The sequence below is a fragment of the Schistosoma haematobium genome, chromosome 2 (genome assembly GCF_000699445.3).
Source record: "Schistosoma haematobium chromosome 2, whole genome shotgun sequence".
NCBI classification, from domain to species: Eukaryota; Metazoa; Platyhelminthes; class Trematoda; order Strigeidida; family Schistosomatidae; genus Schistosoma; species Schistosoma haematobium.
In genome coordinates this window covers 5,927,037-5,942,870 of record NC_067197.1, presented here as the reverse complement: position 1 = coordinate 5,942,870, position 15,834 = coordinate 5,927,037, and the positions used below count along the sequence as shown (strand labels likewise).

Here is a 15,834-nt window from a genome sequence, read left to right as displayed (position 1 = left end):
GTGGGAATTTCAACAATTACAGTGTTAGCAAAATAGATTAGAGACAGACAATATGAATTAATGGAATAAAAAGTACAAGATAAATTTAAAAGCTAAGATCTAAAGGAAAACGAAGAGTGAATACATCAGTGTCAATACGGCCAATTCTGAATTATGTTATCCAACGTATCCAAGTATTGGCTACGAAAATTGCGCAGACCGCAACCAGATAGTCTGCACCTATCAATATAGATAAATGTAACAGTCTATGACTTCATGGTCTTATTCTATTTTTGGATTGTCACACAAAACTGGATATTTCTTAATGCAAAAATACCATGGAAAATGGAAGAAGAAAATATGATGTAAAGTCCAATAACCTTATAAATTAGTATGAACAATTTAATCCAGATAAAACTACTAAAATACGTCATATTTACTTGACTGAGTTGTTGATATCATGAAATATTTTTTTATGTGAAAGATATTTATCAGGTGTTGTTTCTTTATAAGATTCTTTGTTATATGAAGACGTAGGCGAAGGGACAGGAGTTGTTTCTGATGATGACATAGAAAGAGAATGTTTAGCGGTAGTGAATTCAGGAGAACAACTACGAGTACAAGACGTTTTTGTAGTACATTGATCAATGGTTGTGAAATAGTTAGATGCTGAATATAAAAAAAATTAAAAAAAAAAGAAACAAATATGTATTAGGTCACAGAGTTGTTTACAAAAAAATGTTGAAAAGTAGTATAATTAAATGGTTGACGATCGGTTAATGACCGATGAAAGTAATCAAAATGTAAATTACTCATTTAGAAATTAACTACAAACTACAACACAACAGATAACAGAATACCCAAACAACTAACTTAATACATCTTTGAAGAAACAAAAATCAAAATTACAAACTGAAATACTTTTAGTCCAGTAGTAATTATTCAATAACTCAAAGTTAGCGTTAAAATGAACTGCTTTGTAAAACTGACTTATTTGAAATAAATTTTATACACTATTCTTAAGTCTACATACAGTCTAAAATATCTAGAATCATTGACAGCGAATAAATAATTTTAAGCTTCATAATATATATTTGAGAATATTGAGCTAAATGTTTTTCGACAAAGTAGTACAACATTTCAAGTGAGTCAGTCTTTTTTCAACAAATGTCTTGACAAAAGAGGTGTCTCGATGCTGCCCTTAAAAAATATCTGTTCCATAAGGTAGTTAAAATGAGAAGGGATCCATTCAACATATACTTTTTTATATTAATGGAACGTTATAACTCCGATGGGTTCTGATATATAGTGAATTCCCTATGGCTTAATCAGCTGATTTATGTCTAACTTAGGTTTTAATTTGTACAGTGAACGAGGTACAATGACCATTCTAAATGAACGACACGACCGTGCCCATTTCGTTCTTCTATGTTGGAATAAGATAACTAATGAGGGTAGTATTTGTACTGGCTTAGGGTTTAGGATACAGAAAAGAACATGGTGATATTTACAGTTGTATGATCAAAGCCTAAATTGTCTAGGAAAATCCCTCCATAGTTTGCCATAATTTGAGATAAGGTTTTTACTGATGGTATGTTGATATTTTTATTACTTACTAATTGAATTTTCCTAAGTGTTTATTAACAACCATAGGTTTATTTCCACAACACGCTTGTATTCAAAGCATTTAAATTACGAGTCTGTAACTTGAATTCATAACACTGGATTTAAAAAATTCTATTTCGCTGCCGTTGAACGGTTTTCACAAAGATTATAAGGCAGAGTATATTATGTCGTATGTTGTGCAGTGAGACCAGGTGGGGTGATGAATGTGTATGGTTGAATGCTATAGAAACAACTGCCCGACGTGAATACGCGATTGAGAGGAGACTGACCAATTTCAGTCATAAAACGTCAATGGGAAGATTCAAGTAAAACAATACCAAGTGAATTAAAAAACCTATAAGTTGGTATTTGTTAAAAAAAGTTTTAATGTGTTAACATTTATTAGTAGTTACCTGACATTAAATAACATGACTAAAAGCACGATACTTGTGTGAAACTAATACAAATAATTTTTAAAATGCCATAATCGGAATGGAAAGAATCCTTCAAATTGTGTCAATATTTTTATACTACTTATAAGTAGATGATATCAATACGGAGAATTATTTTAACCACTTATTTCTAAAATGATCGTTTAGTCAATAGTAGAAAAACAAGCTTATTTATTTATTTAAACACATAAACATTGGTACAAGGAGGCACCAAGTAGATATGCGCCACATAAATTATTCGATTTGTGTGCAGGCTATGATGCTGCCCGGGTGCCCAGACCGAAGCAGGTGGTTTTCTTAGGGGGCCACACCCCAAGCCTTTGACCTAAAGGTCTGATCCACAAAGCAGTGGAGCATCGTGAGGAGATGCAGTCCCATGGTAGCCGGTGACCAACGAATGGTTCATACGCCATTTTCCCCGCAGGATACTGGAGCCCATGTGCACCATTGGTTTGGGATCCGGTTAAAGCGCCGGATATTCGCTTTTCATCCTCTTATTTTCGTAAACAACACCCCCGCCACGAGAAGGCAATGATTAGGACTTCCCTGGTAGAGGCTGTATACGCGTGGCCGTGTGAGAGCATTTCGAGAGGGAGGGCGGGCCCACCCCATTCTCAGTCATACCGGGGCATTTGGGGGGCAGAAAAACAAGCTAAATTTCCGTAATAGCTAAAAGGTAATATAATAATAATAATAATAATAATAATAATAATAATAATAATAATAATAATAATAATAATAATAATAAATTATTGTAACCTCAAGCTTATTTATAGACTCTTAGTAAAACTGACATGATAACGTGAACATGTTTTAATCAGAAAAAGTGTAAGGCAGTAAAAAGAATCAATGATACCTATGGCACCTTAAAAGAAGTCAGTTCCTAGAATTTTTATGAGTTTTGTACAATGTCATTTTTCAGATTGTATGGAATCATAGAATAGATACAATGAAGTATTCTACAGAAGAGAAATCAATCTCCATACTTCTGCTACTTTAGTCTCTCACGCACCCGTTTGTGTAAACGAATTTATTTGTGAGCAGTAATAGACGGAGGCATTTATTCATGTTTTTGGTTCTGTCTGGTCCAATAAATCACTTGTAATAAAGTGAAGTGATGGGAATAGAATATCACTGATTCAATTAGTGAGAATGCTACTGAAAAAATAGCTACCGTTTAGTAAACCAATATATATATATATATATATATATATATATGTATATATATATACAATGACTACTGAGCAGTAGTATATATTGTATTGGAGAATTTCATCATAATGAAATGGCTGTTTCTTCGTCCATTATAATCATATTATTAACTTTTGAATTTTAGATGATAAGCTCTTCTACTTCATAAATTTTAGAGAATTAAGAACAGTGAGTTAAGCAGAATAATTATTTAAATTCTTATAACTGAGAAGTTATTCAAAATCTTACCTATAATTTGGTTCGTTACTTACTATATAGCTTAGCGTCGTTGGCCAGGCAAAGTATACGCCTGACCAGCACTACTGACTTTGGGCCGGCAGCCACGTTCCTATTGGTCAACTCTTAGCTAGTTTCTCTGCATGCCTTGCTCTTAAGACTATAGGTACAAACCAGCCTCTATTTTATGTATATTTCTAACAGATGTAGTTCATGGACATATCAAACAGCATCACACCGTAAAATAAAAAATAACACTTATGAATGAACAAAAGTGACTATGTGTAGAGAAGACGGTAAATGACAGGTAGAGAACGAAATAAGAGTAACAATTCATATGACAGTAGTTTATGAGTACACTTAAAGCTTATGATAAGTGATATATATACAGTAATTATAGAAAAGAAATTCCATTCAATAATAACCCGAAAATCAAGTTCCAACCTCTATAGTATTCGCTGTTATAACACAAGGATTAATTAAAAAGTAGTATTTTTACTTTATTGCCTTTTATCTGGGTCCTTCTTAGTTAATTGATCTTTTTCGTAAACACCTGAGCTGTGTATATTTTCCATCATCTTTCTCCAGATAGATGTCTACATGGCCAACATCATTAAATCATAAACCTACATCCATTTACCATTTGACCAGTAAAAGTATTTCTATCTCTTCTAAAATTTAGATTTGATCTTATCAAACTGAGGATGATCGGAAACTTTTGGCCTGACTTCTTTTAACAACGTTTTGTAGAAATGAGACCACGTATAGTCAAAACTAAAGTTTGTCGACAAGTATCTAAACAGAATATTTCCATAAGGTTAACGTTTATACACCCAAAAGTCACTATTCCGTGGCAAAATTTCTCAAAATTCTATGATTTAATAACGTGAAATATTAACATATAACACGAGAAAAAAACTAATTCAATGACTATGGATCGTTTATTGAGGTACTTGACCAGTTTGTTTGCCTCATATCCAAAACAAACATCCTTTTTGTGTATGTGACGTATTGTTTGTGATAAACATTATCAAGGCGACAAGGGTGACTTGTGAAACTCATCTGACTGTCAGATAGGATTGTATATTTGTTAAGGCCATATATTGGTAATTATAGTGAAACATAGTACTGTTTACTCTCTACTTTTATTAACAAGGATTTGATTTTCAGTAAACAGGAATTGGATATTCTCGATCACAGAGTTGATATTACAAATAGATTATTATATTTTATGATCAATTTTGTAAAGAAAAGAGAAACAAAAGTGAATTTCAAATAGAATTATAAAAAAGCAAACTTAGACATGTGAAAAGTGATAGGTCTTACAGAAGAAGAACACTTTACTACTGACGATGGCATGTCCACTTCTCATTTTTTGAAAATTATCATTAAATACTAGATAAGAGACTTTGATTTTTGGATCATAGTGAGTCACTCCAATGAGAAGTTCTTTACCGATTCCTCTCCAATGGACACCCTATTCATAGACTCTTCAGGAACAAGTCCTGGACTATTTTTGAAGCTTGAATTTAAAGAATGTGAAGTAAGTTAGTCGTGCTCGAATCATCTAGAAAAATATGAGATTTCAAGAGATCAGGTTTAAGCTTTATAAACAGGTTGTTTATAAAGTTAATTTTCTTATGTTAGGGATTCGTATAACATTTATTAAAAAAAAATGAGGGGAAATAACTGTTTATGATTATACATGAATTAAATATGATAATTTTATCATATTGGTTTTTCAAGGAGACTGCTAAACTTGATAACTAAACCTAGGAAAGGAAACACATTTTTCTTTCATATTCCATTGTGAATATGATATTGGGATGAACTTTACCGAAAGTTTCATCTATCTAATTAGTATTGGGATTTCGAAGTTATGGTTAGGAATTAAATGTAAGGCTTTTATTCCGAATTGACATCAACTATAGTGCTAAAATGATATTTAATCATATAGATAAATGAATTTCGTGCCAAAACCCAAGACTCCTTAATTTAAATCTAAGTGGTTTATTCATAAATTGTAGTCCAAGTGTTTTTAAAAATGATCAAAAAAACAAACAAACAAAAATTAAACATTTAACAAAATTACATGACATAGATTCACAAATTTTTTCACTAGCTTTTGCCAAAGTTACAGAAATATGACCAAGAGAATTTGTAGTTGTAATTTTGTATGATAAATCATTAATCCATTTAGGATTGATTTGTACAGCTGTACCATAACTTTGAAGTATACAAACATCTTCATAGATTGTACATTCTTCACGATATGCTAGAACAGCATCACATCCAATACTACGCATATGTGTAACTATTTCAGTACGTAATTCAAGCCACCATGCATCTCGAAATTGTATTCCAGCTGATATTTATGAAATGAAAAAATATTTTTCTATTATATATAATAATAGTGAATACTAAAGTTGTGTATAGAGATATGATAAAATGTAAATTGAATTAGGTATACTCTTACTATCTGTACCACTATGAGATTTGAATCGACAACTGCATCTCTGTGCTAATGTGGTATGGCGACTCGAACTAATGTACGTACATACGAAGTTCTACGTTGTTGCTGACTGACTGAATTATGTATGTTACAATAAACTAAACAGTTTGACCTATCTATGAATTATATTGGTATTTGTGTAAAGTAGATAAATCTGAGAGATCTATTCACTGTTTGATTTATTTTGAAAAAGGGATTTACATAAAGACATACAGTATTAAAATATTATTACTGTTAGTCCTATGATTGATTGATCTCTAATTTTTGTATGTAATATAAGCAATCGTTCAGTGAGAACTAGTATTCAGTTCAACACTTATATAACATAATGATGGATTGATTATAATTGACATACGATATTTAGAGAAAAAAACCACCAAAGTGCCATCATCTATGTATTTCTCAATAGTTCACTTGAAAGGAGAACTGGTTAGTCTCCATAGAAATTTCCCTATAATCGGGGAAAAAACAGGATCTGATTGATTACTTCTCATTATAAATCCATGTAAAAATTGTCCATATAGAATAATATAGAAAAGAAACCACACTTTTTTAAAAAGTAGATTTAATCATTAAAATCCATTTTATTGTGAAGTTTACTATAACGTAAATTTTACAAGACATTATTGCCGGTTGCCTACACTGGCCGTTAATTAGTTTAGCTAAAGAACATGAAAAAAACCCTGTCAATGTATAAATCCAATGTATATTCATACTTATGTAACAGTAGAGGAATAATTAACCTTTAAGCATTAGAATGAATTTCATGGAATTATGAGAGTCAGTCAGTCAACTACAACGTAGGACCAGGCACATATGTGCATCGGTCCAGGTTGCCATACCGCATCAGCACAACAAGATGAACACCGGATTCATAGCAGTGGTTAGGTCAAAGGTGGTAATATATAAGAGAAAGATTGCATATAGAGATATAGTACAAGAAGAATTGGTTCGTAGAAAGAAAGATATGAAGTGATTTTAATCTCTTAGTTTAAGGAAAGACAGGGAGGAATTATGAGAATATCTGTTAAATAGTATATAACTGAATGTGATCCTATAGGATTAAGCTATTCATGACATATTATTTATAAAATCAAATTCGAACTGATAAATGGTGTTAAATTTTATTGAATTGTAACTTTAGATTCATCAACTGTACATGATCCAACGTTAGATTTATGTATAGTATAGAAAAAAGTTATTAATATGACTGTTTACATTGTCGTTGGTTTAGTTTTCATAAATAAGATTGTAGTGACTGTGCTTCGTTGACCAACCACCCTCGTAACCGTTACCATATAATCTTCAACGGTTTTTGAAATCAGAAGGCAAAGAGAAGCAGCGACTACAGTTTTCTTAGTAGATAACTCAGACCACAAAGCAGAGATGAATGAATGAGTCAGAGAACCGAGAGTGTAGAGTGTTAAATGTACATGTATATATATAAGGAAATGAATGGATCATCGAATCAATTAAGCAGCTAATAATAAAGCTAGCACGATGAATATATGCGTAGGCGGTAATCAATATTCAAGCATACATATTTCATACAAGCACAATAGTTATAAAGGTACGATAAGTTGTTATAGTACGGATGACTTTGTCCACTAAGTTAACAAAAGAGTTTAAATGAGTTAAATGAGAACAAACTGAATAGCATGTGAGTTGCTATTATATCCATAAATTTTTATCTTATTCTATTATTTACATTTCTTTACAATCTTAGTTTGAAAACATTCAGACTATAATTTTTTCGCTTTCTGTTATATAATTTGACCTGTCTTACTTTAATTTGTATTCATTGAAATTTAAATAAGAAACAATGTATAAGTGAAACGTGTGAGTCCATGATGAGGGAATTGAATGACCAAATCATTAATCTATGGATTCATAAGAAATAAACATCACTTTACAGCCTTATTCAGAGGTCGTAGTAAACTCTTCTTTGGATTTTTTTATATGAGGAGTATTCAGTCAGTCAGTTGTTTTCAATAGAGAACCTGACACGAGTGTGTATTGGTTGAAGTTACTAAATCTCGCATCAACTCAGTGAAAGAGAAAATTAAATTACAGTTTCATACATATACATGTTTTTCATTTCTTCTTCTACAGAGGATATTTGTCATATACAGTCTTTTCTATTACCAGTGCTACTACATTTATTTTAACTCCCATGGTATTCTGGTGTTAATTCCATCTTCTATAGATTTGTTGCGGTGACTTAGGCTTAAGCAAATTTGTTTAATGTTGAGTATGATTGACTGACCATATTTTAAGACTACCACGTGGAGGCAGATCAGGATGCTTACACCTTTCGGCATAATTCACTCTAACAATAAGTCAATTCATGAACTAGTACCATTTCTTCATTTGTTTGTCTCGTCGGCATATAGTGACTAGCTATGAATAACGCAAGTCTCAGCAACCTCAGTTGATCACAGTTCGTAACCTGATCAATTGACTAATAATCTCTATTTAATAATCACACAACACTGAGAATAACTTGAATACATAAGAATGGAGCCCGAACTATTCGATTAAATTTAGACGAAAGTTCTTATGTAAAGGAGGAAGTTGTTGATACTTAATGCAGTCGATATGATTAAAATATGGTGAGAACTAAATTAAAAGGAAAATATGAATCTTATAAGAACGAAAACTAGTGCGAACTCGATAGTACAGCCGTTGACACATACATATACACACAGAACACTTCAAAAATTATGTCCGATATGATGAAACATAAGAATGAGGGTTAATCGAGATTGTATTAATTTTAATAGTTGAATTCATGAGTTGATGGTGTTCTAGCTTAGATCATCTCATGAATTCAACTATGAAACCTAATAAGACAACAAAAGTGCGGAAGAAGCATTGATCTTCCAGAAGTCTAAATATAAAAGAAACAATACAGTATATATATTTAATACAAACATAACTATCAGTTATTGTTACTGTTATATCCCAGCGGGAATAATGAATGGTAATCTCTTGTAATCCATTTCTGGACTAAAACTATACGTATATTTTTATCGTATAATTGTTAAGTAACCGAACTATTCATATTCGTGTTCCTCTTATTCTAAGCTTTATTTTGACCTATGAACTAATATTGGATGATTTACCATTCTTCAGTTCTGTCCAGTCCATTAATTACAGTCGCCCACATTCACAGCCACTTTTGGCTAAATCTTGTACAAACGTTGTTTCCTATTTTATGGTACGATGTGATCTGTCTGGTTGGTATATAAACCAGGTATGTTTGGAATAGGTGATTCATATCGCAGAGGCTGGGATTGGTGTTCTGGATTTAACGGGCAGGGCTAGACAGGAAGAAGGGCCAATAAAAACTCTAAAGTGCTCGTACGGGTTTTATGTGTCATTGGTCAGGTCAATAATTCACTGTTCTCTAATTGTCGGTATCATTACGTTATACGTTGATAGGGGCCAAAACCCACAAGTTATAACAGTTACATGAAAGAAACTTGCATTTATGTACAAAAAGAAAACTATTACAATAATGACCAACACATTTAGATATCATTCTCTAATTTCAATTAAAGCAAATTTATCATAATAAATAATAACCGCATGATTTTTAATGAACAGTTGTCGAGCATTTAACAACACGTATTATTTTGGTAAATGAATAACAACAAAAAAGACAGAAACCATATACCTGGAGAATTTTTATCCAACAATCGTACAGATTTCGATGCAACTAAACTACCAAAATGTAATATCATACCCGGTAATGGTTGAGATATTGTTAGGAATGGAAATTCCTGTTAAATAGGAAGAAAAATAATTTGCGTAAATTGGTGATTATTTAGTTTGAAGTTTTACATCATGAACTAACCTTGACTAGACAATCAGTAGAGATTAAAGACCAATCGTAAGCCGTATTTTGTGGTAGTAGTAAAGATCAACGTTTATGCCAAAACTTTCGGACCTCAGGGTGAGCGCTTAACCTACAGGCCAATTATTTGGTATTTAGTAGTTAAAGTTTCTAAATTCTGTTAATTTACGACCATCATTCATTGTTATTGGTGATATTCGTCTTATAGTCCACGTGGTCGAGTTTCATTGATCACAAGCTTCCACTAGAACTCACTTTAAATAGGGTTACTAGAAGACATGTGATGACTATTATTACAGGGTGCTGTGGAAATGGTTTTTTTCCGACTTTAAGCGGTTGTCTAACTAAAGTCAGTTAGTGGAGTGAAACTTCCAATGGACTAATGTTTGTGAAAACCCGAAACAAAAGTATTTGTAGTTCAATTTAATTTTCTAAGGTAATAGTTGACCTTTGGACAATTAAACAGCTATATCTTATAACAGAAAGCATTGGTCTTTGAATAACAATCGATTAACATTTTAGTAGTGCACGTGATTAAGCACCGAGTTACAGAAATATGAACTGTTATAATAATATGCAGTCATCACTTATACATTAGTGAAACTGGTCTTTGAGCTAATGCTGTATTCTGGCTGTAAGTACGGAACTACAGTGGAATTTAAATTTATCAATGGTTGATAAAATTTATTTTTCTTGTCTAACTAAATTGGTTTGGAATTATTCTTTTTTCAAATGGAATTATGCCATTGTTCTTAATGTATCCAATATACATATTATAGTGATAAGTAGTAACCAAAGAAGCCGTCATTTAGACCAAGAGTAAGACTGTTACTCATCAATGAAATGACGTGGAAATCACACCATATCAAAATAGAATAAGGTTTAAAATGTGAACCATTTAGTTTTGATTCACTGGCGTCGGTGTATACAATCTCTATCTTCCCTTAAACTAAGAGATTAAAATCGCTTCATATCTTCCTTTCTATGAACTAATTCTTTCTTCCTGTACTATATCCTTATTGCAATCTTTCTTTTATATATTACCACCTTTGAATTAACTACCTTTATGAATCCGGTGTCCATCTTGTTGTGTTAATGAGGTATGGCAACTTGGACCGATGTATATATGTGCCTGGTCCTACGTTGTAGCTGACTGACTGACTGACAATGGCCTAGGGATGATAAATTTGACGGTCCCTAGTTTGGTGGTTTTTATGAGACCACAAGTGTGTGTTTTCAGAAAGACCCAAACAAGATTAATATTAGTTTGTAAAGTGAACTAATGTTAGGTACTATTTAAAAAGGTTTTAATAGCAGTCATATGACTAATGAGAACGTAGTAAAGTAGCATATCACCAATAATTTCAGAAGTTTTAGATAATTAGATTATCAAGGAATAACTCTGGTTTAAAAGATGATTGAAATTCAAAACAGGTGTTTTGAATTTTACCATACTGCCTCACTAAAGTCAGTCAGTCGGTCACAACGTGGAGCGTGGTACGTATGTACATTAGTTCAAGTTGCCATACCCCATTAGCACTGAGAGGTGATTTATGGTAAATTAAACAGCATATAAATTATCAGTAGTGTTTTAAGAAGAGGAAAACAAAAGCAACAAAGTTACCAAACTTATCTATTGACTACATCTTGGATTTTATGAATCACTGAGAGTAGATTTATGTTATCGTGTTGATAAAATACGAAAAACACTTTCTATATTCCATGATACATAGTGTTATATAAGATAATAATTTTTTTTAACGTAGATGGAATCACAATGATTGTTTATAAGAGTACTGGTTTTTTTTGAAGACAAACAGCCACTAATAAGACATAGGGATCGTCAGAATAAAATTTCTAGCCAATAACAGATTGATTTTCAACATATTTCCTATGCGGTAACCCATAGAATGTAATGGTCTACCAATTAGAGCAAACTTAACTGCTGTAAATACGATAACTATCTTAGTGAAATATATACTGTGAAAATACTAAGTCATACTATAACACATGCAGACGTTTAAGTGAAACAATATAACTTTGGATATGGGGATATATATATTAAAGACAATATTCCTCTATATTTAGTATAAAAAAGGGGAAATCTAGGCTACATTGCTTATTTATTTATTTGAACACATAAACGTTGGTACGAGAAGACAGCGAATACACACGCGTTATACAAATCATTTGATTTGTGTGTGGGCTCTGATACTGTCCGGGTACCCAAATCGAAACAGGTGGTTTTCTTAGGGGGCCACACCCGGAGCCTGTAAATTAAAGGTCTGATCCACATGGCAATGGATCAACATTAGGAGATGAAGTCCCATGGTAGTCAATGGCCAATAATTGGTTCATACGCCATTTGTTCCTTCAGGATACTGGACCCATGTGCACCATTGGTTTGGAATCAGGGTTTCCCAGCTCCCTTAGGTGGACCCTCCATACCCACCACCAACCCGGTTAATGCGCCGGACATTCGCTTTTCGTCCTCTCAATTTCGTAAACAACTAGAATGCCGCGAGAAGGCAATGAGTAGGACTTCCTTGGAAGAGGCTATATACGCGTGGACATGTGAGAGCATTTGGAGAGGGAGAGTAGACTCTCCCCACCCTCGGCCGTACCAGTGTATTTCGAGACCATTGCTTATTTAAAAACCAATAAATGTATACAGAATAACTAAGAAACGTTTACTACAATATCTCGAAACTTAGAAGAAAGTAGTTTCTTAGACAGATTAAGACTTCCAAGACATGCGAAAAATACATATTCGATAAATTATATGTTACTTACGCCAAGTTCTAAAGCTTGAGGGACATGTGATTGAAGGTTATGTACACCTAAATGATGAAAATTTAGAAAGAAATATCCACCTTTAGTGAATTAGAACAATTTAGATTGAAAATTAGTCAGAAAAGAATATAAAAATTCAATCTAGATTAACATTAAGTGGGCCCATAAAACAAACATTATATAAGATACACAACGTGACTGTTAAAACATTTCATGAAAATTAGAGAACAGAAAAATATAAATTAAACCTGGTAACCAAATTTAAAGTTAATGGAAATATTGAGTAAAGATTAAAATTCTCCTCACTTTGATTAGAGTTTAAAATTATTTTGAACTTATAAGAATTTATCGACAAAAATCATACTCTCTCAAGTTACGCTGATGATATTGTTTAAAAGAGATGATGAAAGAGATTGACAATTAAGAAAATGCCATTGAGTTTGATGAACATATACTCCTGATTATGAAGACGAAAGAAAGGAATGGAATTTATGAACAGTAGTAAAATTATTTACCAGTTGTTTATTGCCAAATAAATTTACTACATAATGTTCATCATTATAATTTATTAAGCTTGACCAATTCATATGTCATAAGTCAACGAAACGCCATAATAAACAACAAATTTACATGATCTATAAAGAATTTGGTGTGTTGAAAGAGAGAAAACTGAGCATCAGACAATTATTTTGACTATTTGCATACAATCCCCACAAGTAAAAAAGATTAAACTAATATAACTGAGTTCTTTTTTAAGAAACGCGACAACTGTTTTTAGTATTTTTAACGCATTAAGATGATTATTGAAACTTGTTGAACATTCCATAGAGTTGTAAAATTACTAATGTTATGCTTTAATATATGTAATAATAGAAAATTTATGGTAACTTACCACTTTCCTTGTATGATGCATTAGGAGATTCCCAGTTGTGTGAACTATTTCTAAAAAAATTGTGAAGAAGAAATGAAATTTAGCTAACAGTCAAATATCATTCCAAATTATTGACAGAAATGAAGTAGAATAAAACTTAAGGTTCTATATTTTGGTAACTTATGAACGATAATTTTGATATTGAACTGATAATAATGCAAATCAGAAACTTGCGGAATACTTTTAAGTTACATTATATGGTAAAAAGTGAAACAGACAGTGAGTATTATTTATAAAATAAACTTGATGAGTTGAAGGAAACAGAATAGCTTTTATAGATATCATAACCAAGGTTTGACTTGATAATTTCGAAAAAATTGAGCATTGAATAGATTGTTATAAATAGATTTATATTAAATTATTTATTCTCTGAAGAAGTGGCTTACAATGAGTTACGAAACATCAAAAAATTTAAGTTTTCTTACTCATTGTGATATTAAAAATACATTAATTTATTTAAAAGGGAGTAATTATTTTAAATAAATAAGAATTACGTGCTTTATCATTTATTAAAAGTAAATTCTTAAACAAACTAACCTATTTGTTGATATAGTGATAAGAATTTTCATATACTTAGAGTACAGATAACTGTTTCACAATTACAATTGTTGACTATTCAGATGGTTTATTTGTACAAAAAAGTTATGACATCAGTTGGAAAAAAGCCATTTCTTCTTACTTATTCTCTGAAGAAGTAGCTTACACTGAGTTACAAAACGTCAGAGAATAGCTTTTGTTTATGACTTTATCAACCAGTGTTTAAACACTATTTATATAGATAACTGTAGGGATTAATTTGACTGAATATACTGAAATAATTCTTGAAGGAGATACATTGTGCTAACAATTATTTAGGAGTTTAGTTACTCAAGTGATACTTTTAGAATATTATACACGATAACAACAACGCGTCATGTAATGTATCTTAACAAAACTATTTAATTAAATACAAATTTATTATTTAAACTTGTGTTAATTTAATTCAGTTATTTACTTATTCTGAAGAAGTGGCTTGTATTGTCACGAAACTCCAGAAATACAGTTTTTCTGCTCGTTGAGATATAACAAAAGGTATATTTATTATCTTTCTACCCAATGCTCAATTTATTTAACAATCACTATCAAGTCTAACCTTGGCATTGATACCTAAAAATATCAATGATTTTCAAGTTAAGGAAGTAGAGAAATATAATTAATGTACAATTATTTAACACTATTAATTCAACATGAAGCAGTTCAAAGAGAATTAATAAATTTCTGAGTAAATTGGTAAGTTATGCAAACGCAATCAATATGATATTTTGTTAAGGATGCTAGATCACCAGAAATTTAATTGTTGAAATTTGAATATCCTTCGGCCCAGAGGTTAAGGGTTCACACGTGAGACAGGTTTTGGGATCGAATCACGTGTGTGGGATCGTGGATGCGCACTTCTAAGGAGTCTTAGCGCTTCCAAGTTTTCAATGGTAGTCTAACATTAATCGGTTCATAATAACAATTTTAGTATCATAAATTTATAAGCAGGAAGGTGTTATTTCGATGTCATTAAAGTTTTCAAGTATTGAGTAAAAAAGATGAAATCATTTAGCATAGTAATCAAAAATCATTAAGACCTTACGTTTCGTAATGGTTTCTGAAGTTATAGGAGATAATAATTTGTAGAATAAAAGCTAAAGATAACTGTCTACTGAATAAAGGAGAAGGGAAGGAAGGTAAGAAATAGCACTTAAAACTTGTAAAACTTAAAGGGGTGCTAAGACTATAGGAGAATAAGAGATTGAACATGATTCTTCTTTACACAGAGTTCGGGTTTGAAATGCTGAATTGCCATAGCATCAGCTGTGCAAAAATTCCTGATGCAAACCTTTTTTGAGCCAGTTCAAGAACTGGGTTGTTGATTCAATCAATCACATTGAAATAACACCCTTCTATTTACAAGTCATTTTACTAAATGCTTGATAATCTTTACTGTATTATGCAACACTAATTCATTTTCATTGACTTCCACATGAATAAGTTTGACTATCTTTGATAATTTTGTAAAACTACTCCATTTTACATTATACGAAAACTATATTTAAAATTAAACCTTGTAGAAACTCATAAGAATTGTAGCAGATTTAAGTCACAACTAACAGCATTGTTTACTAAATACATATAAACACAGGAATACCAAAGGATGAATTTTAACTGATATTACTAAAAGCCTGTAACCATCGATTACCCTCAACTCTTCTATCTTCAATTTGTAGTTACATATATCGATGTGTCACAT

At 31.6% G+C, this 15,834-nt stretch overlaps 1 protein-coding gene across 5 annotated transcripts in view; it reads right to left on the bottom strand.

The window, feature by feature from the left end:
• C2CD5_1 (C2 domain-containing protein 5) overlaps positions 1-15,834 on the bottom strand; it is a 60,186-nt gene that overhangs the window by 31,712 nt on the left and 12,640 nt on the right. For 3 of the 5 annotated variants that reach the window (XM_051214178.1, XM_051214177.1, XM_051214179.1), the window contains exons 8-12: positions 13,521-13,570; positions 12,629-12,675; positions 9,656-9,761; positions 5,557-5,829; positions 420-648 (exon numbers count right to left, since the gene is read on the bottom strand). In XM_051214178.1, the coding sequence (XP_051067331.1) occupies positions 420-648; positions 5,557-5,829; positions 9,656-9,761; positions 12,629-12,675; positions 13,521-13,570 (705 nt within the window). Of the gene's footprint in view, positions 1-419; positions 649-3,490; positions 4,260-4,403; positions 5,830-9,655; positions 9,762-9,835; positions 10,444-12,628; positions 12,676-13,520; positions 13,736-15,834 lie in introns of those variants that run through there. The other 2 variants (XM_051214180.1, XM_051214181.1) reach the window with 2 other exon arrangements.